This window comes from Lynx rufus, unplaced genomic scaffold, assembly GCF_022079265.1.
Source record: "Lynx rufus isolate CCGP_SWC_20201006 ecotype Redwood Valley unplaced genomic scaffold, mLynRuf1.p SCAF_5, whole genome shotgun sequence".
NCBI lineage: Eukaryota > Metazoa > Chordata > Mammalia > Carnivora > Felidae > Lynx > Lynx rufus.
This window is the reverse complement of record NW_025814867.1, coordinates 53,645,347-53,672,075: the sequence shown is the minus strand read 5'-3', so window position 1 is coordinate 53,672,075 and position 26,729 is coordinate 53,645,347. Positions and strand designations below refer to the sequence as shown.

At 43.9% G+C, this 26,729-nt stretch overlaps 1 protein-coding gene across 4 annotated transcripts in view; it reads right to left on the bottom strand.

Annotated features, from left to right (window-relative positions):
* Window positions 1–16,852, bottom strand: part of SCHIP1 (schwannomin interacting protein 1) — a 121,344-nt gene extending 104,492 nt beyond the window's left edge. For 2 of the 4 annotated variants that reach the window (XM_047099508.1, XM_047099509.1), the window contains exon 1: window positions 16,157–16,840. In XM_047099508.1, the coding sequence (XP_046955464.1) occupies window positions 16,157–16,840 (684 nt within the window). Of the gene's footprint in view, window positions 1–16,156 lie in introns of all 4 variants that reach the window. The other 2 variants (XM_047099510.1, XM_047099513.1) reach the window with 2 other exon arrangements.
* Between the last annotated feature and the right edge of the window lie 9,877 nt (window positions 16,853–26,729).

Sequence of the window (26,729 nt, the reverse complement as noted above, 5' to 3'; positions counted from 1 at the left end):
ACATAAAGCCATGCATTTATGTTCAAAAGAATTTTTATTTAATTAATTAAAAGTTTTCACTGATGAAGAGTTCTCAAATAGCAGCATATGGGTACAAGCAGATATTGTATATCCAGAGATTACAGATGTTTGGATGTGGCCATGGCCATTAGCAAAGACAAGCAGTTATCATGTGATGAATGGCAGAAAGGCTAAATCCCAAGAATCTGGTGTAGCAGTTTTACTAACTGAAAGTAGCACATGCCCTTGGAGCCAGCAAGACCTGCCCCAGCTCTGTGAGCCGCAGTTTCCTGGTCTATACTGTGGGAGTACCTGCCTCACTGTGAGCATTAGGCACAATAAATGAAAAGCAGCCAGCTCAGTACCTGCCCATAGCTGGCACCCCGTAAGTAATAGCTATTGTTATCATCACGAACGCAGGTTTAACCCGCGTCTCTTCAGTCCTCACAGCATCATTACGCTCTTCGGCAGCACCTGGCACACGTGTGTGCTGATGGGATTTACGTCAACCTCTTAAGCTCCATGAGGGCGAGAATCGCCCTGACATGACGGCTCCATGTGAGCGTCTGCTCACCCTTATCCTCCATACCTAACACATAGTAGGCATTCAATATATATATTTACTGAGTGAATAAAGCCATGAAGAAAAAATAATGGCATATATTAAGAAAAGACTTGGCAGGGGTGCCTGGGTGGCTCAGTCGGTTGAGTGTCCAACTCTTGGTTTTGGCTCAGGTCGTGATTTCCTGGTTTGTGGGATCAAGTCCCAGGTTGACAGCGCAGAGCCTGCTTGAGATTCTCTTTCTCTCTCTCTGTCCCTCCCCCGCTTGCTCTCTCTGTCTCTCTCTCTCTCAAAATAAATAAACTTAAAAAAAAAAAAAAAAGGAAAGGCTTGGCAGACATTATTTTGCGGCCTATGCTTTGTGAAAATCTTCACATAAGTAATTTTAAAATCTAGCTTGTACTCCTAAATGAACTCAGAGACTTTACTCCTTCAAAACTCAGAGACTTGCTACTCTCAGATCACACAAGAGCATAGTTTCTACCAAACAAAAATGGTTAGAAGACAGTCTTTAATTCACATTAAAAAAATTACACAAGATTTGTATCATACTAGTTGTTTTTATCCCAATAATTATAAGGAGGCTACGACTACTATTCTGGGCCAGGACCATGTGATTCCAGAGCCAGCTGATAACCACTCCCCATTAAAGTCTCAGCTGCATCATGAGCACACGTCTGGACTGGCATCACAGGGCACTGGGGTAACGCCTGCAACTGCAATTGATGTTTCAGCCCAGTGTTTAATTCTGGGTATTTGCATCACCAGCCGTAGGTTGAACCCTATATGATCCAATTAGCTTTGATCCTTTCCAAGACTGCTGAGGTCACCCTTAGATCTGCCCAGTCACCCCCTAAATGGGTACCATGAGTCACAGGGCAGGGAAGTAGAATGAGGGTGTATGGACAAGATGCCCTGGGCAGACGAGCTATGAGGTCTCTGTGTAGGATGTCGATGTTCTGTTTACGACAAGTCCAAAGTCTCTCCTGCTCTGTGTGCTTATTTCCTCATCTGTAAAATGAAGAGGACTGGGCCAGATGAGCTCTAAGGTCTATTCCACCTTTGGTATTCAATGATTCCGTTTAAGACTCAAAAACCTTAAAGACTTCTACTTAGTGGTATTGGGCCTACAGATATCATATATGAACATGAGTCATAAGTCAAGAGACCGTTTGCTGTTATCAGCTAGGGTTCCTGACTGGAAAGCAATAAAGCCAACACTGGCCAACCTAAACTCACAGACTCAACAGGAGGTGGGCCCTGGAGTAGCAGCTGGAAACACAGAGAGCAAGGCAGGCTGGGAAGGCTGGTTAGCAGAAGCAGGACATGGTCCCTCATGGGAAGGGTTTGGCAGTCGTTGCTGCAAGGCCCTCTGGCTGCTCCTAACGGTCTTGCCATGAGTGCTCTAGACCCGAAGTCCCAGAGGGGCTCTTCCACCTGCAGCAGCGCCAGGGGAGGGAGAATCTGCAACTGAGGTTTCCAGAACATGAGTCAGCCACTGGCAATTACCCTTCCACCAAAATCACACACAGCAGGGAAGGGATAACTCCCTAAAAGGAACCCGGGCCCTATTAGGAAGGGTAACTCATGCTGGTCACAAAGCCCACGAACATCCACGATGGGGGCAGGAACCCAAGAACACAGGGGTCGGTGATGCCAAAATAGCCTATCCTCCAGCACAGCATCTAATGAATTTCAAGAGAGTATATACTCTGAAGAATCTATTCAAAACATTGTGGTCTAGAGAGCACTGTTTCCAATGTGATTTTATGGGTTTTGCTGAGAGAAACATTTACTTAGTAGTATCATAATCCACAATACATTGAACATGTAATTAGTAAAAGAATTCTGGGAAATTTAAACAAGCCTAAGAGGAAATCACTGAGCCTCTCAGCCAAGCCAGGCCACCAAAGGCAGAGAATGACTAACCAGGAAACCCTCTTCATGAGAAATCACGGAATCACGGGGACATCCTACTGCTGACAAAACTATGGGTGTGCCCATTACTAGTTTAGTTTTTAAAATTCTGATGATTCAGTCAACAAATACTGAACATCATGATATGTCCATTTCTTTTCTTTTTCCACTTCTGCAGGAGTCTCAAACCCCTTTCATAGTTATTTCTAATCTGTGAAACCTCCCAAATTGGTTTCCATGACTTGTCACTCATTTCACATCTTGAGTGGCATTTGTCCCCCAGGTCACTTATAGCTGTTTCTAGTCAACTGTAACTTATTCCTTTCTGCCTGAACTTTCATGCCGCCCACAGAGCCTTCACAATTCCACCAGAAACTTTATTTATTTATTTATTTATTTATTTATTTATTTATTTATTTATTTATTTTCGAAGCTTGACTTTAAAGAAGCAAACCCCCAAACCGAAAAGCTGCTTCCTAAAGAACAAACAACAAACAAAAAATGTGGATGTCGGGGAGCCAAATAATATTCCTAAGGACAGTGACAACTTGTGGCTGTTTATGGGCCACAGGAAAGTAGACGATGGGCAAGTATGCAGTTTATGCCACGTTGGGAAACTCCCAACACAGCTCCTCATGCCTGCCTTCCTGATTAGAGCTGTACCCTCCACAGGTATGCATGTGTTCCTCTCTTTCCCTGCCCTGCGTGTCTGCGTCACTGCACACGCTTTCCCCACCAGGCAGCAGTAGTCTCCACATAGGAGGGACTGAGGAAGGGGACCTGGTTGGAAGAGGGGCTAGACTTGTCTTCAAAATGCATTTACAGGGGCACCTGGGTGGCTTGGTTGGTTAAATGATCAACCTTCCGCTCAGGTCGTGATCTCACAGTTTGTGAGTTTGAGCCCCACATCGGGCTCTGTGCTGTCAGCACCAAACGCGCTTCAGATCCTCTGTCCCCAGTCTCTCTCTGCAGACCTCCTCTGCTTGTGCACTCACACACACACACTCTCTCTCTCTCAAAAATAAATAAAATAAACATTTAAAAAATGGATTTACAAAAAGCAAACACACAGTGGAATATTTGCTTCGGTTTCATGTTCGCTTGGGATGACTTTGCAGGGAGGTACAGGAGACTATGGGGGGACCCAACTCTCCCCTCTCTCAAGCCACAGCCTTCGAGGATATATTACTTATTACCATTGTTGACTAGTTGTAATACCTTTTAAATTGTAAAAGCTAGTATAAATCCAAATAAGGCCTGTAGTTTAGGTAATAATACGGTGCCAATGTTCATTTCTTAGTTTTGAGAAATGTGCCACAGTTCTAGGAGGTGTCAACATCAGGAGGAGCTGGGGAAGGATGTTCATGAACTTTCTGTAGTATCTTTGTAACTTTTCTGTAAATCTAAAGTTATTCCAAAATAAAAAGTCATTTTTAAAAAGCTAAATGAACAGTGCTTCCTATTTTTCCTAAGGGAAGTGAATCAAGACCCCAAACTTCTCTCATTTGTTTGAAATCTGTAATGACTTTGTACTTAGAGCCAGTAGCTCTAAAGAGGAAAACGAACAAACAAACAAACTTCCAAACCTCTATACTTTCAACAGTATATTATGTAGTAGCAGCTGGAATTAAATAAAATCTAAATATGATTCAGCAATATTGAAGTTTCATTACATTCCATATAATAAGAAATTTTATTAAAACTTACCCCTACCACCATCCCTTGAATTAAATGGTCTCAGAGGAGTTTCCAGCAGATAAAAGAACTGAGGCCACATATCCTGCAGTGTGTGTGTGTGTGTGTGTGTGTGTGTGTGTGTGTATGTGTGCGCGCATGCGCGTCATTGTTTAAGGTAACTTGTTCTTAAAGTGTTCCTCCCTTTTCATTATTCATAAATAATGAAAAATGAATCATGGTACATTTCCCAGAATCCAAATAAAAACTCAGTTTTTGAACTGCTTTGAAGATGAAAGAGAAAAGTAAATTCTAAGTTATGGGATGTGTGTAAGAATTAGGTAAAATAGAACAAGGTGTACATGTTATCTCTTACTTTTTTCCCCCTCTGGATGTTATTGTTCCAAATTATTTTAAATATAATCAGTGTTCTTAAATTTAAGTGTTCTTAAATCAGAACACTTCATGAGTTTTCCTTCCTGGCATCTCTCATTTCTAGTATCTCACCAGACCTCTTAGCAAGCCACCCCTACCTCGCCCACCTCATCCCCCACTTCAGGAAAAGTCATGTAACCTCTCTGGGTCTCTGTTTTTTCATCTATGAAATGGAAAGGTTGGGTTTGGTGTGAGGTGGGAAGCTGGTAGCCCAGAGGCCATATTTTGAAGAGCTGATATGTTTGTTAGCCCTACAAAATTATGTGGTTTTTTTTTTTAAGTTACACACCAACATTTCATATTCAAGATATTTCTCATAAAACCTTGGTCTTGGGCTTCTCCTGTTATGTCAGAATGCTGAGACTACATTCTGGCATGGCAGCAAATCAGCCAGTGTGGAAGAACACACCCTCCAGTTCACCTCAGTCCTGTTCCCCCCTGACCCACTGCCCTCATTAGTTACCTACATGGCCTCTGGAAGCATATGGGTTTTGCATCCTTGCCATGGAATGTCTCCCAGCTCTAATATTTGGATTCCCAGTGTGATTGTTTATTAGTAACACAGAGTTCTAACTTGGCCACCAGCACACTGGAATTTCTGTAGGGGTCTTACTCATATGTTAGCACACACACCACAGCTGTACATTTGCTTTGTTGAGTGTTTCTATATGAAACACAAGAAAAATAAATCTAATATTGAAACCACATACCAGAGTAGAGCAGGTATTCAAAAAGCTTTACAATTACTGCGGCTTCAAGTTGTTCTTCTAGAACAAGATCTGACTTTAAGGGCTATTTGGGTCAGGCTGTGGGGCCACTGTAGGCTGGGTAACAACCCTAACGGGAGATCACTGGTTACATAATTTAAGTATTCAAAAATAAAATCCCAATGGTCTTCTCTCTTACTCCTTACCAATTTTAGAGTGGAAATAAAAAGGATAGAGCACTTAAGATGCAGTTGCTCATAATAAAATGTCAGACCAGGTCAAAATGGACCAAAAAATTATGTAAGATTGCACAAAGAAAAAAAAAATTGTCTGCAATTTTCATAAGTGGTATAATTTTTAGCTACTGGTACCATGAGGAGAAAAACAGAAGGCTAAATTGGTTTTGAAACTATTTGAAAACATGTTATTTTTATAGGAGTGGAGATTAGCCTTTAAGTTCTTTTCTAAGAAGACACTGTGCAGGTTCCCAGAGGTCCAGGCCCTTCTTATTTTGGAAATAAGTTTAACACTACTCTTTCTTTGCATGGCGAAAAGGGGGTACAAGCTATCATGCTGCTGGACTTGACATTAAAAATACCCCAGCATTTTGTAACACAGCAGCTTTTCTCGTTCTGTTTTTATTTTTTAATGATCTAACCTCAAATCTAAATTTATAACACTACTGGAGATCTTAGGAATTATGAGGAAATTACCTCATTCCCTTTAAACTTTTTTAGACAGGAAAATTCTTTCCATATATGGCAAACCCAGAAGGAAGCAGAATCAAATTACATTAGTTTAGTAGTTGCCATGACTTACCTGTTGTTTTGTTCTGAGCATGCCTACAACCTATTAGTGAGTGAAGGGACCCTGGTCACAGCCAGCAGGCCAGGGAGAGTGCCCGCTCTTGTCTCCTCATTACCAGGTGGTCCATGGGGGCATCTGGCCAGGAGCCCTGGTCATCAGAGGTGCTCAGTCCTAGATGAGCCACTTTCATACAGACTTTGAACTGGTTCTCTACAGACAGGTGACATGCACACGAATGAAAGGACACAGAGGCAGGCTGAGGATCACAGTGGGGGGGGGGGTGGTGGGAAGGGGACCCAAGAGGAGAAAGCAACGGGTGTGCATCGCTAAGGGGACAACAACATGCCAGATCAGGGGACAAAAACACGTCAGATCAGCTCTCCTGTGCTCAGGGAGGTGCTGACAGGCAATCTGCTGCCTGGAGGCTTGGCCGTGAGCCTGAAGAGACCATGCTCTACTCTGCCTTTTGTCAAGCACTCTGAGAACCAGCCTCATCCACCTGGGCAAGTGGAGCAACACTAGAAAAGCCCAACCCACACATTTTCTTGACAGGTTTTTGTAATATTTTGTACCAAAAAAAAAAAAAAACAAAACAAAAAACCAACTCTGTGAATAACCCAGACATTCATTTCTACAAGAAAGAGTTCTGAAGGATCAATCATCTCTATTAAGACATGGGCAATAAAACCCTACCCTCTTGAATTGATAAATTTGCAGAAATCAGCTGCTGACTAATGCATGGCTTCTTGTAAACCATAAAAATTGAAGCTTTTTAAAAACATATATACTATGCTAATATCCCAAGGAAGAAAGATCCACAATCACTTTCAAGAAGTGTAAATACTGAGGAGTAACTTTGAGAAATGGAAGGAAATAAAAGAAGAAAAAAGATGAACATGATATTGCTGATGACGGATATACCAGAAAGGTCATTCAATTACAAATAAGTATTAAATGTTTGGGTGGAGGTTCAGGAGTATCAGTAGAATGTGCAGGATAATTGCCACTGTATCAGGAAATCTGGATTTATCAGGAAATCTGATATACAAGACTAGATGGAAGAAAACTGGTAACTCTTTTGCTTCCGGTAAGCTTTGCTTTCATATGACTTCATATCAGTTACACACAACTAAAAAAAAATATTTCACAAGTACTTTTAAAAAGCCATCAACCTGGAGCTGAACAAACACTGGTTGAGTTCATTCCTATCACTTGAGTATTTCCTAGCCTAAACCATCATCTTTTGAGTTATATATACCTTCTGGAGAAAATACCACCAAAGTAGGGGAAAATGGGAATAACCTAAGATGACACAAACGTTAAAAAAAAAGAGGTCAGGTGGGGAGAATAAAATTAGTTTAAGCACGTGTAGGAATGAAAACCGAGAAAGACAAGTGATAAAGATTGGTGATAGAACATGCTCGACCTAAGTATGTAACAAATATATGAGGAAAATAACATCACAACAGTGAAGTAGTAGCCAAAACCAAAACGAAGCAAAGAAACAAACCAAAAGCAGCTGAAACAATGAGGGTGCTAACAGATTTGATGAGGCTTGGTTAAGTGAAGGACAATGGTTATTACAAGTGTCCTGAACCTGACAAGAAGAATTTGTGATGGCATGGTTCTACAAATTTACATGGGAAACTGAGAAATATCATACAGGGAACATAAAAACCCAAACACGTCTCCCTGTCCTGACGTCCATTTTTCTATTCCTTATTCTCACCCACATTCTGACGAAGCCTGATGTCCTTCCTAATGGAGACTCTTTCACGGGCTGCTACTTAACTCCACAAATGCTTAGCTTTCTAGATTTTTCTTGATTTTATTATCTTCTCCTGTGGGGGCTTATAATCAACTATTCACTTAAAAGTCTATTTCTACTTGCAGGTGAGCTGCATAGAGATCTTCTCTCTCCTATCTTTTTGAACCCGGGCTCTGCCTCATGGTCTGACAGTCAATGGAAGGACTTTGCACAAAGAAGTGACCTACAGAAGGGTGAGCCTGAACCCTAGTTGCTCCCTTCTCTGCCTCCTAGAACTCAGGTGGCTCCTTGCAAAGTTCTCAAGTGCCAGTCATCCACTGGCCCAAAGAGAGGGAAGGACTGTGCTGCCCAGTGGCGGAAAGGAGGCCGGACAGACAGAAAAAGGAGCAGTAATGGAAAATACTGTCCACCCAGGAAAAGCACTGTTTTGTTGGTAGAGATACACACAGTGATGAACCGAAGTCTGCATAGAAGGAAGCAATTTTGATTGCCTGAAAATGTTGGTTTAAAAAAAGAAAAAGAGAAACGAACAGTAAAATAAAAACTTTTGATCAAGCGCTAAAAAGTAGAATCTACTTCCAGACTCGGTCAGGCCTGAGCTGAGGATGTTGCATGAAGTTGGGTGAAGATGTTTAATCTCCATAGACCTGTTTCTGCCTTTAAAAATGATGAGGGTTTGATGAGAAGACCTCTAGGATCCTTTCTATCTTTAAAATCCTATTACTTTTCTATTAAAAATGTTCAATTTCATGATTGACACTTGAATTTCTACTAAAATTGTATGCAAAATAATCTCCCAGTCACTGACAGCATAAAGTATCATCTGTCCCACCTAACAGCTCAAGGAACATAAAGCTGCTAAGACAAGAATTTACAAAAGCCTTTTTTGTTAAAGTTCTTGGGACTGAATTTCAAAAGTAAGAAAACAAGACCATTCATGTGTTCAGGGGTAAAGGTCTAGGAGTAAAAACAAATTTCTGTTTTTAAATCCAAATGTCATAGAGTTTAGATAAGCTTTTAAGAAAGGACCTGGAGTTATTATTATTAGCACTTGGGTAGATAAGAGACATACCCACAAAAAGATAATTGACCATAAGACAATGTCACTGAAAGAGCCTGGAATCAGAGTCAGAAATTGACAGGTCGGTCTAAGTTTTATAAGGCCTGAGACTTAAGGTAAATCCCTGAACCTTGTTGAGCCTCAGTATTATCATCTCTAAAACAGGAATCATTACTGCTTTGTTCAAATTTGAGGTGTCATGAGGATGGAATGTGATAATGAATATGACAACACTTAAGACTGGAAAGTCTTTTTTAAAAAGCTAAGTATGAAAAAGTGGTATATAAGTGGAATAAAAAGTTCAGAAGAGTGGTTGCTCAGGGCTGAGATGATCAGCTGCAGTTTCCCAAAGAGGTGAGGCCCTGCATCAGAGTGGACCTTGGAGGAGCAAGTGCTGGGCAGGTCGGTGGACAGCAGCATGTGGACCTGCTCCGAAGCCAAGGGCTCACACTGGGCTTTCCTGAGTGAAGTAATAAGGAATGGCAGGCACAGGATCTGGACTTGAAGGCATGGCAGAGCCAGACATGGATGGAGGAAGGTGACAGGATGTCAGTGGTAAGGTGATCAAAGAGCTCAGTGAATGTGTGATGAGAATGTCTACATCTGTTTTACAGATACGCACTGTCCTGGAAATTTTCCTTAGGGTGTTTTAATGCACCACTACATGCAAACTAGTTGGTAGGCAAAGGTTTCCTTTAGTCCACCTACAACACTTTCAAAGGCTGTTCCATTACAGGATGAACCATGTGATGGTAGTTTAAGTACCCACACAGCCCCAGAACTTGTAGTTTACCTGCAACCTAATTTTTTTTTAAGTTTATTTATTTTGAAAGAGTCAGAGAGAGCATACACGCATGAGGGGCTGAGAAAAAGAGGGCGAGAGAGAAAGAATCCCAAGCAGGCTCCAAGCTCAACACAGAGCCCGCTGCAGGGCTCGAATCCATAAACCATGAGATCATGACCTGAGCCAAAAGCAAGAGTCAGACACTCAACCGACTGAGCCACCCTGGTGCCCCTGCAACCTATGTTTTTTTTTAATCCAACCATATATTTCTTTAAAATCTTGAATACATGCTAATGGATAGAGCAGCTTTTACAGCTCTTAAACAAATATCAACATAAATTAGAAAAACAGGCAATGATGGCACTAAACATCTCAAGGTAAAAGGTTGAAGCATAGAATACGATCGGCCCTGGTAATTTCTGGTTATGATTAAAAAATCAAAAAGGTTTACCAATGTGATGTACTGCTCTGCAATGAACAAGGAATAAGAGATAACTGCATACCACACAGAATATTTTCACTGCTATGCCCTGCACTGCCAAATCACTTACAAACTTTACAAACTTACAAACTTTACAATATTTTGTAGGAGTAATAAAGACCTCTTGATTCAATCCATAAAAATGGGAATTCACATAATCTAAACGTAGCCCAAGTAACTACAGAAAACAAACCACTCAGCCATTCAAGCGCTTTCAGTGGTGTCATTGATAGAGATGGAGTACCTGAGCTATAATTCTTACAGAATAATACATTGAAAACAACCTGTAATTACTACCATTCTGGAAGAAATGTATGTAATTTAAAGTTTGCTACTAGTTAATGGTACAAATAAAAAGACATTATTTTCAAGTACTTTGGAAAAAACTTCATCAGGAGAATTTGCTTTCAATTAACATGTCGATTAAAATTATTCTTATCTTCTCATTAAATGAGAAAATGTACCTGTCACAGGCACTAAAAATAATAAAGCCATAATTAAAACAAGTTGGGTCTACAAGTAGAACTCTTTAATTTAAAAATGGGTTTTGGAACAATAGGTGTAATGATTCTGGTTGGGTGTAAGATGTGATCCTCCTACTCTCTCATTGTTGTAAAAGAGAGGGAAGCAATCCCCCCAGTCACCTGAAGAGAGAGGTTTTGTAAGTCCCCAAGACATAGATGGAACAGAGCAACCAGTGGGAGAGGAAGTGAAGGTTATAGTGAGTGCATAAATAATCATGGTGACAGAAGCAGCTTCTTTGGAAAACAGGCAACTTCTAAAGTTGCTTACTGTATGATCCAATCATTCTACTCCTAGGTATTTACCCAACAGAAATGAAAGAATATGTTCCTATGAATGAATGTTCACTGCACTTTCATTAGTAATAGACAGAAACTAGAAACGGGGAGCCTGGGTGGTTTTGTCAGTTGAGTGGTCTACTCTTCCGCTCAGGTCATGATCCTAGAGTCATGAGATTAAGTGCTGAGTTGGGCTCTGTGCTGAGCGTGAAGCTTGCTTAAGATTTTTTTTCTCTTCCTCCTTTCCTCCCCCATTCACACACAGGTTCTCTCAAAATTCAACAACAACAACAACAATAACAAGGAAATTAGAAACAACTCAAATGTCCATCAACAGGGAAATAGGGTATATCCATAAAATGAAACACTACCTAGCAACAGAAAGTAGTGAGCTGATGATATATATAATAATACGGATGAATCATAAAATATTACATGCTGAGTGAAAGAAGGCAGACAAAAACTGAGTACATAGTATATGATTCTACTTACATTCATCTTAGAAAATGCAAACTAACCTGCAGTGCTAGAAATAAGACCAGTGGTTGCCAAAGGACAGGTTGGGAGTATTACAAAGGGGCAGGAGGATACTTTTTGGGGTAAGAGATATGTTCATTATCTTGATTTTGGTGATAGTTTCACAGGTGGACACATGTCACATGAACCCATCAGATTATACATTTCAAATATGTGCAGTTGGTTGTATGTCAATTCTACCTCAACAGTTTTTTTTTTTTTTTTTTAAGAATCAAAAAAATGGGACAAGAGGGAGAACAAAGAGGATAAGTTTCTAGGCAGAATAGGCTAAACTTGGAGGACCTCAGACCCTGAGGAGAGAAAACCTCACAGAAAGACCATTGAGAAAAAGAGGTATAATTATACTCCGTTTAGGAAGAGGAGTACATTGAGGCAATGGGCACCCCCACCCCAAGAAGAGTGACAGGGCTACAAAGAAAGATCCAGGAGAAGCAGGAGGAAAGAGAAAGCTGACTGCTTGGGTCTGCACTGAAAAGAGGGAAACCAGGTTTCCCTAGGATTGATTGCCCAAGCCAGTTCAGCAGTCATAGTAGGCAGGGAAATGAGAATTTAGGGTGAACACTAATATAAGGGGGCAGGACTCCCTTAAACTTGCCACAGCTGGTTCTAAATCTGACATCAAAAGCACCAATCCCCAGTATCATTCTTCACTTCTTTACTGTGTGTGGCCCTAGATGGGGGCCACACACCTGAGGTGATGTAAGCCCAAGGCAGGACTGTGAGAAACAGGTAGAAGCCAGATGAGCAGGGGCTGGCCAACTGGAGGAGGCACTTCTGGGGGTAGTTCTGGTTGTTGGGTTGAACAGCTCCCCTCCCCATGGGAGCTACTGGGGATAAGACAGTGGAGTAAAGAAACCTTGCTGCCCTCAAGGCTCCAACATCAAGGTTGGGGGTTGGGCCATCAAGGAAGAGGCTGGGCCACCTGAGGCAATGCAAGTTTGCCTAGCAGGATAGCAGGAGGTAAGGTCACCAAAGCGTTTCCTTGGGGGGACTCCCTCTGGCACCTCAGAGCTCTGACCCCAAAGACAGTTCTTGGCACCATCCAAGCCCATGCTCTTTGGCTGACACCAAGCTAGAGATAAACTGCTTAAATCCTACAGGAAGGAAAGGTCAGCCTTAGGGTTTAAATTTGCCTCCAAATTTTCAGTAGATTAGGGAAGGCTGATGGTCAACACATTTTTGAGATCTTAGTTCTTCCTTTTGAGTGTTTTGCTGCAGCCATTATTCCATCAAAACAAATCAAAACTAAACCATGTTTGTGAGAAGAGACTCATAAATAATGGTATGTTGGTTATTTCCTAATTTATTTCTGTCCTTAATACTTACTAGGGAAGCATAAGAGGGGACTTGTCATTTAAGAAACCTAAGGAGGTGGAAGCCTCTTTCCTTCCCTTTTACTTCAAATTGATTTTAGCATTAAAATGAGAAAAAACATAGTCTGATAGAAGAAAACCTTTCATAGATTACTTAGTGGGCCCTTAGGCAAATCACTTACTTCAATGAGCCTCAATTTTTGAAACTGTAAAATGAGGGGGTTGGTTTAGGTCTGGGTGTGTGGGTCTAATAAACCATTCATTCATTCATTCATTCATTCAGTATTTGAGAACCTACTGCATCCCGGGCAGTATCACAAGCACAAGGCTACAATGATTAAAAGACAGGCAAGACCTGTACACTACAACTCGATTCTCAAGAGACCAAAAATGAAGGGGAATCCAACAAGATGTCAGGTAGGGATAAGCACTAAGAAAACACAAGGAGTGCCTGGGTAGAGTGTCTTACTTTACTTTGGGGGGCGGGGGAGGGAGGGTGGTCAGGGATGTGAGGGCTGAGTAGTCTGGAATGATGGGAAAGAATAAGTCACTTGATTCCCAGGAGAGGCAACCCCATGGGCAAAGTCCTCAGGTGGGAAGAGCTCATTTGGTCCTCTTCATAGGTAAAGGAGAACCTACTCCTCTTTTTCATTTTATATCCTTCCTCCAAGTAGTCTGTATTAATTCCATTTACATGTATTTATACAGAGCTTTTTAAAGAGGAACAAAAAGGGGCACCTGGGTGGCTCGGTCGGTTAAGCGTCTGACTCTTGGTTTTGGCTCAGGTCATGATCTCACGGTTCGTTAGTTCAAGCCCCACATCGGGCAGTGTGCTGGGGGTGTGGAGCCTGCTTGGGATTCTCTCTCCCTCCTCTCTCAAATAAATAAATAAACTTAAAAAAAAATTTTAAAGAGGAGCAAAATGTTTGATTTGAACAACTTATTCCAGATAGGCTTTCTCCTCTACATGATTCCTTTGTTATTCTCAAGTTTCTGTCCTCATAGTTATAAATTTTCCCACTTATCCCAGGCAGGAGTAAACAGCATTTAAATCAGTGTTTTTTGAATTTTATGACAATGACCCATAGTAAGAAATATATTTTACATCATGACCCAGTGTTTACATAAAACCAAAGCAAAAGTTTTTAAAACCAAGTTTACTGTTTTATTTCATTTCTTTTTTTAAATGTTAAGGTGATTTCATGGGTAACTTACAGTATGAAAAACACTATTCTAAACCGACACTGGCTATTAATTTTGTTATTAACAAACCAAAAAATGGTAAAATTGATTAAACAACCTCAAAGGCTCTCCCCTCCCCCTTTTTTTCTGTGCACATACTTGCTTTAAAGAAATGGGTTTCAGGTTTTTCTGCATAGCTTGTGGAGGAAATGCCCAGAAGGGACATTTTCAGGGGGGCTGGGGTGGAGGGAAGGGAACCCAAATAATGCAAATTGTTCAACAGGTGAGGAGACACCTTTGGTTTCAAAGATTGCCCAAGAAGGAAAGATTCACAAAATCTTCATAGTAATAGGCTGTGTGTGTGTGTGTGTGTGCGTGTGCGTGTGTGTGTGTGTGTGTGTGTGTTGGGGGAAGGGATGGTGTTAAGTAATTTATTAAATTTTAAGTTCTTAGAGGGGAGTCAGTCTGTACCCTACCTCCCCTCACCATAATTCAAGTCTCACATGGACAGATGTGTAACTGTAGCACAGAGAATCAGACCTTGCATTTAGCACATAGTACACAGGTGCTCAATAACATTTTGTTTAATAGTTATTAAACAAAAAATATTAAATAATGGGGTTTGTTGTCATCATCAAATCCTAACTTTGCACGTACATAAATTATTATATTCTCCTGGAATGTATTAATATCATGCAATAGTAAATGAAATGTGTTTATCTTCAAGTCATTGTTTAAGTCCAAGGAGCTTAATCAGGTATTTTTCTCAGACACTAAGTGGGAAAAGGATGTTTTCCATTGCAAGGTATAATACATAGAATTGGCTGTAATGGAAAGATTCCACGTCTGCTAGTGGCCATGGTAAACAGCTGGGATTAAAATGAGTGTGTTAATTTAATAGGTAGTTTCTCAAGGGACACTAACCAGTGGGCTCTGTCAGCCAAGGGCTCTCTCTGATAGAAACCATGCCAATTTCTCTGTGAAACGTGGTTAGTGTCCTCACCCCTGAAGTCAGAAGTGCATGCACCCAATTTCCAGTAGCCCCAGGGCCCTGGAGCAGAAAAATTACACCTGCAAGCCAGCATTCTCCCACACTGCCACACAGCTGCCACACACAGAAAGCGGCTTATTGAAACCGTGTGCCCTTCAGCCCCATTTAGGGACATCATTAACGATTTCAAATTACAACTGTTGCTTTATCTCAAAACAGTGATAAATAGCGGAGCTACATTCCTGACGCTTTTAAGTCATTGATTTGCTCTCCTCTCAGGGGCAAAAAAGATGTTGAGACAAGTGCAAACCTGCCAGAGCTTCTTATTATAGATGCAGCCCTCCTTCTCTCCCTCTCTCTGTTCCACTTCAGCACCCCTCCCTCTCTGGATTTCCTGAACTGAGGCAGTGTGGCCTCCGGTAAGGAACTGCAAGTGGCTCCTTCTCAAAACAAGGAGGGCTTCACCAGAGAGGCTGAGGCGACAGAGGCAACAACCACTCTCTCACCCTAGCAGGTCAATGCCCCCCATTCCCCAAGTCAACAACAGGTCGGGTTTCAGAAAGGAACAGTCTCAGGGCAGGGCGGTCACCCATTCAAATTCAGGAGCATCTGCTTAAACGCGAGACGGAACAAACCCTGCTGCCATACCGGAGGTGTGGGCAGGCGAATGTGAGCGTGTGCACAGGGACAGACTATACATGGGCGAAACGTTAGTGGTAACGAAGGGAGACCCACCACGGTCGACAAAGCCACAACTATTACCACTTGAAATATCACCCGCAGGGCACTGGCTTCGGTGCCAAAATTTCCCCGGATTTATTTTCAGGCAAGTGACTCACAATCTCGTCTCCATAAGTAATTCCATTAAAATGAGTCGCCGGTTCCACTAACTCGACTTTCCGCTGCCCTCTGGCTGCCCCTCCCTCCTCTCCGCCCATCCTGCAAACCCAGACAGCTCACAGACTGAGCAACCGTACCCCAGGGTAGCAGAAGGCAGGCTCTCAAGCCCGGCCCCTACCCTCACGGAAGGATGAATGGGGCCGCAGGCGGGTGGGAGAGCCAGGCGGACGCGTGCGGGCTGTGCGCGCGGTGTGTACGCGTGTGTGCGCGCGTGGGCACGCACCCCCGGCCAACTTACGGAGGTGGAGTTGGTCCTGGTTTGGCCCTGGTTCCGCACCTCCTGCTCCCGGAACTGCAGTCCAGCCAGATGCTTCTCCAGTGCCTCCCAGTCCATAGGGGGCACCGGGGGCTCCTCCGGGACACACGTCCCGCCGTCCGTGGGCTGAAGGCAGAGGACCCCAGTTGCCGGACCCCGGCCGCCGCGTCGGCCCCGCGCGGGCTGGGGCTTCTGGACAGCCCGGCGGGGGCCCCGAGAACCGCTGGGCCGGCCGGCCAACACCACCACGTTGCCATTGTGCCTGAGGTCCTGGGGGTCGTGCGGGTGGAGGTTGCCGTTGGGCACGGGGGGCGGCATGGCAGTGGTGGCGCCCTTGCCCCCGCCGCCGCCGCTGCGGGTCCTGGCGCTCACGTCCCCCGGCTCCCGGGCCGGACAGCGGTCATCCCGGTACCCCCGCTCGTCGCGCTCGTCCTCCTCTTCCTCCTCCTCCCCGTCCTCCTCCGGCGCCCACTCATCAATCACCTTCTTCTGGTAGACCGGGAAGGGCTCCTCATAGTCCTCCAGGGCAGACACCAAGTCCAGACTGCCCCCCGGCGACGACGAGGATTTGCACTCGGAGCAAGGGGTCACTTTGGTGGAGTTGGACTGCGAACTGGTGCGGCTGCTGCTGCTGCTGCTGCCGCCGGCGTCACTGCCTAGATCCATCCCATCCTCTCGGTAATCCTAGGGGGGAGGAGGCAGAGAGTGAGCTGCCGGGCCGAGCCTGCTCCGGCCCCCCGCCACCCGCCGCGAGCACCCCGGCCCAGTGCCCCGCGTCTGCCTGGTCGGAGGTGCACCCCCGAAGGAGGCCTGGGGACGGAGCCGGCACCAGCTTGAGGCTTCCCTTCGCCCACCGACCCCCCCCCCACAACCATACTTCCTCCCAGTAACTAACCCTCAGATTAGCAAAGGGGGTGCCCAGACACCAGCGCTCACACTTTCCATAAGAGGGGCCCCGGGGCGCGCATGGACTTTGTTGTAACCATTTTGCGCCGGGAGCACCCCTGCACCCCGCCCCAAGGATTCTCCGAGAACCAGACACTTTCCCAGAGAATTATAATTCCCTGGGGGCGGGACCGAGAAGAAGGTGGGCGGCTACTGAATTCGCACCTCGTTCCGGGCGCCGAGACCACCCCCCACTCGGCCCCGCCTCGCCCCGCCCCCGCCGGCGGCTGGGAGCCGGCTCGGTTCGCCAGCTGAGCTTTACTTTCTAAGGAACCGCAGGCAGCTCGGAGGTCTCACTCCCGCCTCCGCGCCTCCCTGACCGGCCCCTCCTCGGCCCGCTGGAAGGCTCGGGGTGGGGGGGCGCTCTCAGCTTTCGCAGGAGAGGGTGGCTCTCCCCACCCCAAAAGGTGTGCGGGGCCGGGCGCGGCGGCGGTAGCTGCAGGCGCCGCTGCCGCCGCCGCCGCCGCCGCCGCCGCCGCCGCCGCCCTGGGGGAGGGAGGACGCGCCCTCCCGGCGGCGGAGCCGGTCCCGCCACCGAGCATGCCCAGAGGCTGCCGGGCGCGGCGCAGTCCGTTCTCCCGGTTTTCGCGGCTGCAGTCTCAGGCGGGAGGCGGGCGGGCTTGGGTTCAGAGAGGTCGGGAAAAGGCCGAGGGAAAGGGGCTCGGGGCGTTAGGGATGCAGACCTGGCCAATTAACAGGGGCGGCACCCTGGGGAGGGTGGCGGGTGTTAACCCACAGACACACACACAAAGATTTTCTGGGCGCGTTTCAAGCCCTCTTTTCGGGGCTCGTTATTCTGCCTTAGCCTCCCGGTACCCCAAAGCGCGGTCGCGGCGCATGCTAACCCACGCGGAAGTCCCCGAGTGATCCGGTGAAGGACCTCCCTCCTCCCACACGCGCACAGACACTAGCCCTTGTGGGAGCCCGAAGTGACGTGTGCTGGGTGGTCATGCACCATCATTTCCCTTCCACCTTCCTCGGCCACTTCCTCTCCCTCCACCGCCCTGCTACAGTCGCCTTGCCCGCGCCCCTTCCAAGTTCAGGCTGTGGGCGGAACCTGTTGCTTTAGCTCACGCTTCCTTCCCGCTACCGGCCGCACGCTGAGGATGACCTCAGAGAGGTGTGTGTCTGGGGAATGGAGAGCTAAGTGGAAGATGGGACTGATACCTGGAACGTTGGTGAAGAATCTGTTCTAAAGGTTTAGGCGAACCTCTAAAGTCCCTTTTGGCCGCCTCCAATCAAGGAGACATTAAAGGAAGGGAAGACGTGGATATCAGGTGACCTGCTCCTGGCACTTGCACTGACTCTGCGTCCTTAATTTTTTCTGGAAACCGAGTCAAAGAAACCTATGCTGGGTTTTTCGGAATGCACACTGGTTCCCTGAATTTGGCAGCTCATCTCATTAGGGACAAGGTTCCTTGGAGTGAAGATACCATCACTTGGAAAGCATAGATGGGTCATAGAGCACCTTTTCAGGGTTAGAAATTTCCTGTGAACCAACCAGTGCTGACTTGTAAGAACTGGGAAACAAGGAAATGCCCTCTTAAATGTTCACAAACACACATGTGAGGTGACGGATGTGTTAACTAGGGGATCCTTACACACTGTATGCTTGTGTCAAATAACCATAGCATGCATTTTAAATATTTAACAATTTTATGTGTCAATTATACCTCAGTAAATCTGAAAAAATTCAAAAAGAAAAAAAAACGAAACAACCCTAGCACTTAATTTTACAATGGATTGGGGGAAAACCAGTTTCCCTGAACTTCCAGATTTGGGCTGTTACTAATTATTCCCAGTGAATTCTAGCTTGGACCAGGCCACTACCCTGGCTTTGCACCCTCCAGAGGGAGGACCAGGGGAATGCTTGGAATTCTTTAGTAGGGAGTGGCTGCCATCCTGACTTTTCTTCTAGGTCCTAATTGGGACTTGGTGCAGAGACCCTTTGTTTAAGTGATTTCAGTGAAGTGTGACTCTTTCCAGTCCTAGGTAGGCCTGAGCCAGGGAAGATAAACTAATCTTTTAACTTGCCTGGAAGCAGCAATCTTAATGAATACAGGAAAAGGGGCCTCTGGTCTGGCCCCTTTACAGCTCTTCTGTAAAACAGGACTGATTATAATTTCAAATGTCTTTTATGGTAACATCTGTAAACAGCCTGCCTTGTGCTCCAAATATGGTTTGATTTTGAGGTTGCTGTGAAGCCCTGGGTCAGCTGGCTGCCCGTCTCCCACCCCCTGCCCTGTAGGATGGATGTGGCCCTCAAAGTGTTCAGAGATGTGGGTAGGAAACACCGGGTGCTGGGAACTAGATAGCTGCTTTTCAAATCACCATGTGAATTGGCAAGGGTTAGGTCAGGAAAAGCTCACTGCTCTGGGGCAGAACACAGGTAGACAGATAAGTATTCATCAACTGGAGTGATAAAAAGTTGTGGTCTCAGTCCCAATTTTTAAACATTAGGACCTCCTCAGCCCCCCACCCAGATTCCCTCCTGGGCTCCTACTCATCTCCCCTGCTGCCCAGATGGTCTGTGTTCAGGGAATGCAAAATAAGGCCTTAGAAAAACATTTGGCAAGGTAAATCCACTGCCAAAAACGCATGGCATTTCAAAGCCAAATATCTCTGAATTATCTGTCCTTTTAAATAATTTTCTGACCAGATATTCTGGATCAGATGGGAAAGTACCAGGTTTCGTTTTTTCTTTTCTCTTCATGCAAGGTGCCTGGCTAGCCCAGTTTCCATTCTGTTTCCAGCCTTCCATCTCCTGCCAAGAACTGTCCCATTTTGGAACAGAAAGCCCTGCCAATTCCTAGGCCGGCGACAGTCTACAGATATGTCCAGCAGGATGGAGAGATGATTTGGAAAGTGATTGAAAGGTCCTGTCTTCCTGTTTATAGGACCGTGTCCTCAGGTTAGGAGCTTGTGGCTTACAGACTTAGATTTTGTCCCCTGCAACCTTTGTAAATTAGACATCAGAGATGTGAGTCAAGTGGGTGTCATCGCAAACCAGCACCTTCCCCCATCAATCACCCCAGTCTGGACCGCTGTCCTGAAATTACTAAACAGTCTCCCTACTACCTATGCCCATTCTCTGCATGCAGCCAGAGTGCCTCTCTGCAATGCAGGTCTCTCCCAGCTCCTTTAAAGTCCCCTGGGCTCCTCAATGCCCTTAAAGGAACTGCTTCCTGCCCAACCTCCCCCCATTTCTTTTGGCAAATTTCTACTTATCCTTTATGTCTAGGCTTAAATGTCACTTCCTCCGGGAAGGCTCCTGATTCTCTGTACCGCCCGCCTAAAAGGAAGCAGGTAACTTTCCCATGCTCCAGAGATATTTATTGCACTCATCATAAATGCTGCATCTACGTTGCTGTTTAATTGCATGTCTTCTCTACTAGACTCAAGAAAACCATTTTCTGCCAAGACCCAGGCCACACATACGTATAAAAATATTTAAAAGTTTCATAAAACTCTTATTTGTAAATCCTATCCTAATTCATTTAAAAAAAAATTTGCTCACACTTCACCATTCACTTTATAACCCTTAAATGGATCAGTGCTCCTACTGGGAAAACATACTCTAGAGGAGTAAATACTCTAAGGGAGTAAATACTCTAAGGGAGGAGCTATTTCTCTGTTTTGTTCATGATAACTGGAATGGAATAGAAGCTTCATCAATATTTGTTGCTGCAGGGGCACTGTGGTGGCTCAGACGGTTAAGTGGTTATGAGTCCAACTTCAGCTTAGGTCATGATCTCATGGTTCTGGAGTTCAAGCCCCGCATGGGGCTCTCTGCTGTCAGTGCAGAGCCCACTTTGGATCCTCTGTCCCCGCCCCCCCCACCTCCCCTGCTTGTGCTCTCTCGCTCAAAAATAAAAACATTAAAAATATACATTGGATGCTGGGATTATTAATAATAACAATTTAATTCTCAAAAACTTTATGAAGAAACTAGTATCCCCATGTACAGGTGAGATTGCTGAAGATAGTAAGATTAAGTAACGCGGCCTAATGTCAAAGAGCTGGAAAACTAGGTGGCATAGCCAAGATTTGGACCCAGGTAGCTTGGCTCTAGAATCTTGGCTGCTAGTCACTCAGTGAAAGGCTCACTACCCTTTGGTCTGCATGCAAATGGATAAATTCACAGAGCAAAATGTCAGAAAGGGCTCCTTGCAGCAAGTTCAAAGGAGTTCTGAGTCTCCTGCCCTGCAGGGGCTCCTTGGGCAGTATTTCTGTCTATGCAGAGGAGAAGGCAGCTGGCAAGAGCAGCTGTTCCCCGATGCACACATGTGCTCCACCTCCTCAACTGTCAACAAGTTCAGCGCTATTCGGCACGTTGGGAGACTTAATTGTGTAAAAGAAGAGTATAGACACCCTGGAAAATGAAATTTCCAATTGTATGAACTACATGCTTTTAATTTCCCCGCAAAGCAAATCCTTTCAGAAGGTAGCCACCATGAGATTGGGATTTTCATTTTTGTCATGAACGGAAAACTGGAATAATACTCCAAGGGTAGGGATGACGGCATGTTCCTAGGAGGTCAGTGCTATTTATAGGATGTTAATCTGTAAAGGCAACATTTGAGAAAAGGCATGACTGAAATATTTAAATTGTAAGGAGTATAGATAGCTGGGGAAAAGGTTTATTTGCAAAAGTCCCAAACTAATTCTGAAATTATTGCCCCTAATGCTGCACCTTCTTTCTCTAAGTTGTGGCATTTAGAGTAATAAAGAAATGGCTGGCAAAGAGGTTTGTATTTCATCTTTATTGCATGAATTACATGCAAGTCACATGCAGTATACAGATGCTCTCCTATTTCATCACCTGAATTTAACTACATGGTAATATGTAGCAACACTGTGGGGCCAAGTGTCCTGGATATAGAACATCTGGGCTTAGTTTCCAGCCCTGTCTCTAACCAACTTTGTGACCTCAGGTTCCTCATGAAGGGGGCTAGACTGCATGGTCATGATGTTTCACAAATAGTCAGAATTATGAGTAAGTGAATGAACTAAAAGACTTCTTCCAGCTTAAAGACCCTTTGGATTTCATCCTAGACACTATGGGAAATATGATATAAAACTGTCTCTGAATGGTTTCATCACCTTCTCTGTTGGGAGATACAAAGTTGGTTTCTCTATTAATTTAAAACGAAGGTCTCTCTCCATTGGGCAGGTTGAATGCATGGCATTTCTCCTTTATTTCTGGAGAGCCAATGGTTGATTTTTAACTTTTAGTCTATATGTATAGATATTTTGGAGATGGATCCTATATACACCTAATTTTTTTTTCTTTCTTTCATTTACAGAGCTATATATTTTTTAAGTTTATTTATTTATTTTGAGAGAGAGAGAGAGAGAGACAGCATGAGCAGGGAAGATGCAGAGAGAGAGGGAGTAAGAGAGTACCCCTAGCAGGCTCCCCACTGTCAGCGCAGAGCCTGCTGTGGGGCTGGTACTCATAAACCGTGAGATCATGACCTGAGCAGAAACCAAGGTTCAGATGCTTAACCGACCAAGCCACCCAGGCACCCCTACACAGCTAAATTTTAATGAAAAACATCCCTTTAAAAAACATTAACACCTTAAATGTTTAGGTTCTCTAGAAAACCATGAGATTGCACTTATTTCCTGCATTTTCCTCAATAAAAATGAAATGGCAAAATTTAGACAACCTCAGCCCTTAAAAGATAGCTCCAATGACCTATTTCCTAAACCTGAAACCAGGACACTTGGCTTGACATATACCAAAGTGCTTACAAAAACTAGGTGAATGTATGAAATGAAGATTACTCTAAAAAGTCTACAGGTATTGGTGAATAAGGCAACTCTAACTGACACTGATAGTGTCTTTCTTTATCAAGGAAAAGTCACACAGAGAGTGTCAGTCAGGACCTCAACATATGGCCGCACAGACTGTACCCTGTCTGGTGCCAGGAGGATTGTGATCTGCACCACAGGTGCCTGCCAAGAGGGACCGTTTGGCACCTTTGCCTAGGTGGTGGGGTAAATGGCACCCCCTAGGATTGTGCAGTGCACAATTTGCACAACAGTAATCAGAGGCTCTATTGGGAATCTCATTAGAAGGAAATTTGTTCTCTGTTGAGGAGATTGGAAGAGGAAGGCTGCTGTTCTTTTCCTAATAAAGTCATACCTCAGATCAGATGGCATTGACAAAAATTCAACTTATTTAAACTCTCCTCATCTTTCTTTTTCCAGAAATTCTTTGTCATCATATTCTACCTTCCTTAAGTTCCTAGCAATTCTTGAAAATGCAAATCTGTAAGCAACTCTGAATTTATTTTTTGAGCTTCGCTGAAGGGCATATATTACATAAGAGGACATTTAGGAAAAGCTACGAAAGTTTGTAGACTCATTGCATGAGCTCAGGGAAGCATTACAAGTCATAGGCACTGAAACCACGTGCACATGACCCCAGTACAAGACGAATTGCCCCAGAAATTGTGTGCCTTGTGCTTTGATGTGTTATGCTGTCAAAGAGGAACATCCTCACAGGATGCACTAAGAAGTGAAAACTCTGTTCTGGTCACTTCTCTATATAACTTTGGAAGTGTTATCAAATCAGAAAATAACTACTGGCATTGTCAGTGCAATCCAAGCAGGAGGAATGTATCTGAACGTGAAGGAGGAGGCAGCTTGGTGGAATAGGAGGGAACTCTTCCAAAAGCCTTGGCTCTGCCTCTGAGTAGCTCTGCATTTATGGGCAAGACAGTTCCTGCAGCTCTTTGGGCCAATGGTCTTATCATGAAAGGAGAGTGGTATGAAATTGTTGGAAGTCTCCAAAGGTTAGGCAGGTGAGGTAAATGAGTGAAGTAGGCAGCATTGGTGACAGGGAGTTCTGGAGCAAGTCACTGAGCTACTGGACAGCACAGCACACGGCATCCATATGAAAATGAAGAACAAAAAGCATTTTTATCTTCAGTTTACCCCTGGATCATCACGTGGACCTCTACTTTCAGCTTTAGATGCCCAGAGTTCTAAGACTACATGAAAATGAAAGAGTTAGGGAAACTATCCATCTTGGCTTGTATAGGATGGTCCTGCTTTTTTTTTTTTTTTTTTAATTTTTTTTTTCAACGTTTATTTTATTTTTGGGACAGAGAGAGACAGAGCATGAACGGGGGAGGAGCAGAGAGAGAGGGAGACACAGAATCGGAAACAGGCTCCAGGCTCTGAGCCATCAGCCCAGAGCCCGACGCGGGGCTCGAACTCCCGGACCGCGAGATCGTGACCTGGCTGAAGTCGGACGCTCAACCGACTGCGCCACCCAGGCGCCCCAGGATGGTCCTGCTTTTATCCTGGCATCTTGTCCTGGCATAATTATGAACAGCACCTTTCTTCACTCTCAAAAGCGTCCCAGTTTACATGATAAATCAAATGATCACTCAAGGCATGGGGGAATGTGAAAACTGTTCAACTTCACTAGTAATCAAAAAGATGCAATTTCAATAATAATGAGGTTACATATTGCCTATAAAATATTTTTAAATTATTTAAAACAATATACAATGTCAGAATGAATGTGATCGGGGGTGTCTGGATGGCTCAGTCAGTTGAGCGTCTGACTTCGAACTCATGAATGGTGAGATCATGACCTGAGCTGAAGTCGGACACTTAATCAACTGAGCCACCCACGTGCCCTTGATAAAATGTTTTAAATGTCTTTGCAAAGTTTATACCCCATAACCTGTTAATAATTCAACAAGTATTTATGGAGCACTTACTACATGGGTGGCCCTGAGAGATACTGTGGTGAAAGAGACAGACACTATTTGCCCAAAATGAAAGTTCACTCTAGTAGAGAAACAGACATTACAGCAGAAAAAAGATACCCAACAATTTAGATTACAGTTTGTCATAAGTACCCAGAGTAGACTCATACGATGGTGAGAAAGCACGTAGGTAGTGTGTGTATTGGAGGTTGCATCAGAAGAAGTGTTGGTCAGCTGCAGAAGAGGGAGGGTGTTAAAGGCAGAAGAAACACCTTAAACAAAGGGTTTGAGGCTGATAGAAGCCTAGCTTACGTGAGTAGCTGAAAGAAAACCACTAGGTGGGAACAAGAGAGTAAGGGGGAGAGTGGCAAGAGAAGGGGTTGCCATTAAGATCTTTATCCTAACAACCGCTTAAGGATTGTAAAGGCAGATTGACATTTTTAGAAATGTTCTCCTCGGTAGAGAACTACCAGAGGATAGAAGGACCGAGAAGGACAAGAGTGGATGCAGAGAGACCAATTAGGAAGCAAATATAGTAGTCCAGGGAGGAGATAAATGTGGTTTAGGTGAGGGTGGGGAGATGGAGAGAAATAGAAATATTAAAGATATATTTAGATGGGAGAATTAACAAGACCTGGTGACGGAATAGAGAGAGACGTCACTGATGGTTTCCAGCTTTGTATCATAAACAATTTAGTGGAAAGGTGGTATCTCTTCACTGAAATGGGCAACAAGGAGGGGGTTTGGTAGCAAGCAAAAGAAGGGAAGATATTGAATCATTTTTGGACATTTTCTATTTGAGATGGTATAAGACATACAAGTGAACATGCCAAGTAGGTATCTGCATATGTGTGTCTGGAGCTTAGCAGAGAGATCTGGGGCTAGAGATGTAAATATGGGAGATTGTATTTGAAAGCTTGGGTATAGGTGACATGTCTGCCGACAGAGAGAGTAGGAAGAGGTAGGTCACATTTCTAACCCCGAGGAACTCCAGGGTTGATAGATCTAGAAGAAAAATGAGTTTGTAAGAGACAAGGAACAAACTGGGGGGAGGAGACAATAGTTACTCTTTTAAAAATCTAGCCTAAGGACACAGAAATGAGGATCTATATTTATGCATAAAGATGCTCATTGTGGCATTTACAAGAGTGAAAAATTAGTTTCAACCTAAATGTCAAAAAATGGTAAGATATTTAAATAAATTGTGACATATTCATTCTGTGGAATAAATGCAGTCAAATACGATGCTTTTGAAAATCATAATATTAAATGAATAAGAGGATATACTATCATACATACGTTATCCACATTTTAAAAAATTAAATGTTTATATGCCTAGGAAAAGATGTACCACATGTTAACAGTGGCTAAAGATGGATGGTAATATTGCAGGTGACTTTTTACCTTTGTATCTATTTGTATTTTCAGTTTCTTTACAATAATCACAAAATGGGTAGTAATATTGTTATGAAACAAAGAGAAATTATGCAGATTTATTTTACTTAAAACGAATGCTTCTGAATTTGTTGAAGAATTCCATTAAAAACAACTGTTCAGATGAACTAGAATTTATTTGTATAAATTCTGCGATGAATCCTTTTATAAAACAAATCATTTTCTGGTTCCATAAATCACTTGCTAGTTTGAAGTTTTTGAATGTCAGATTTTATCTCAAAATACAGATTGGTCAGCACACTTCTGAAAGAAAGTTTGAGGTCATAATGGACTGAAGCAGGGGTCAGCAAACTTTTCTGTAAAAGGGCTAAAAATAGTAAATACTTTTGGCTTTGTGTGTCATATAGTCTGCTAAATTCTTTTTAAAGCAACCCTTTAAAAATGTAAAAATTCTTAGCTCTCAGGTCATACAAGAACAGGTTGCA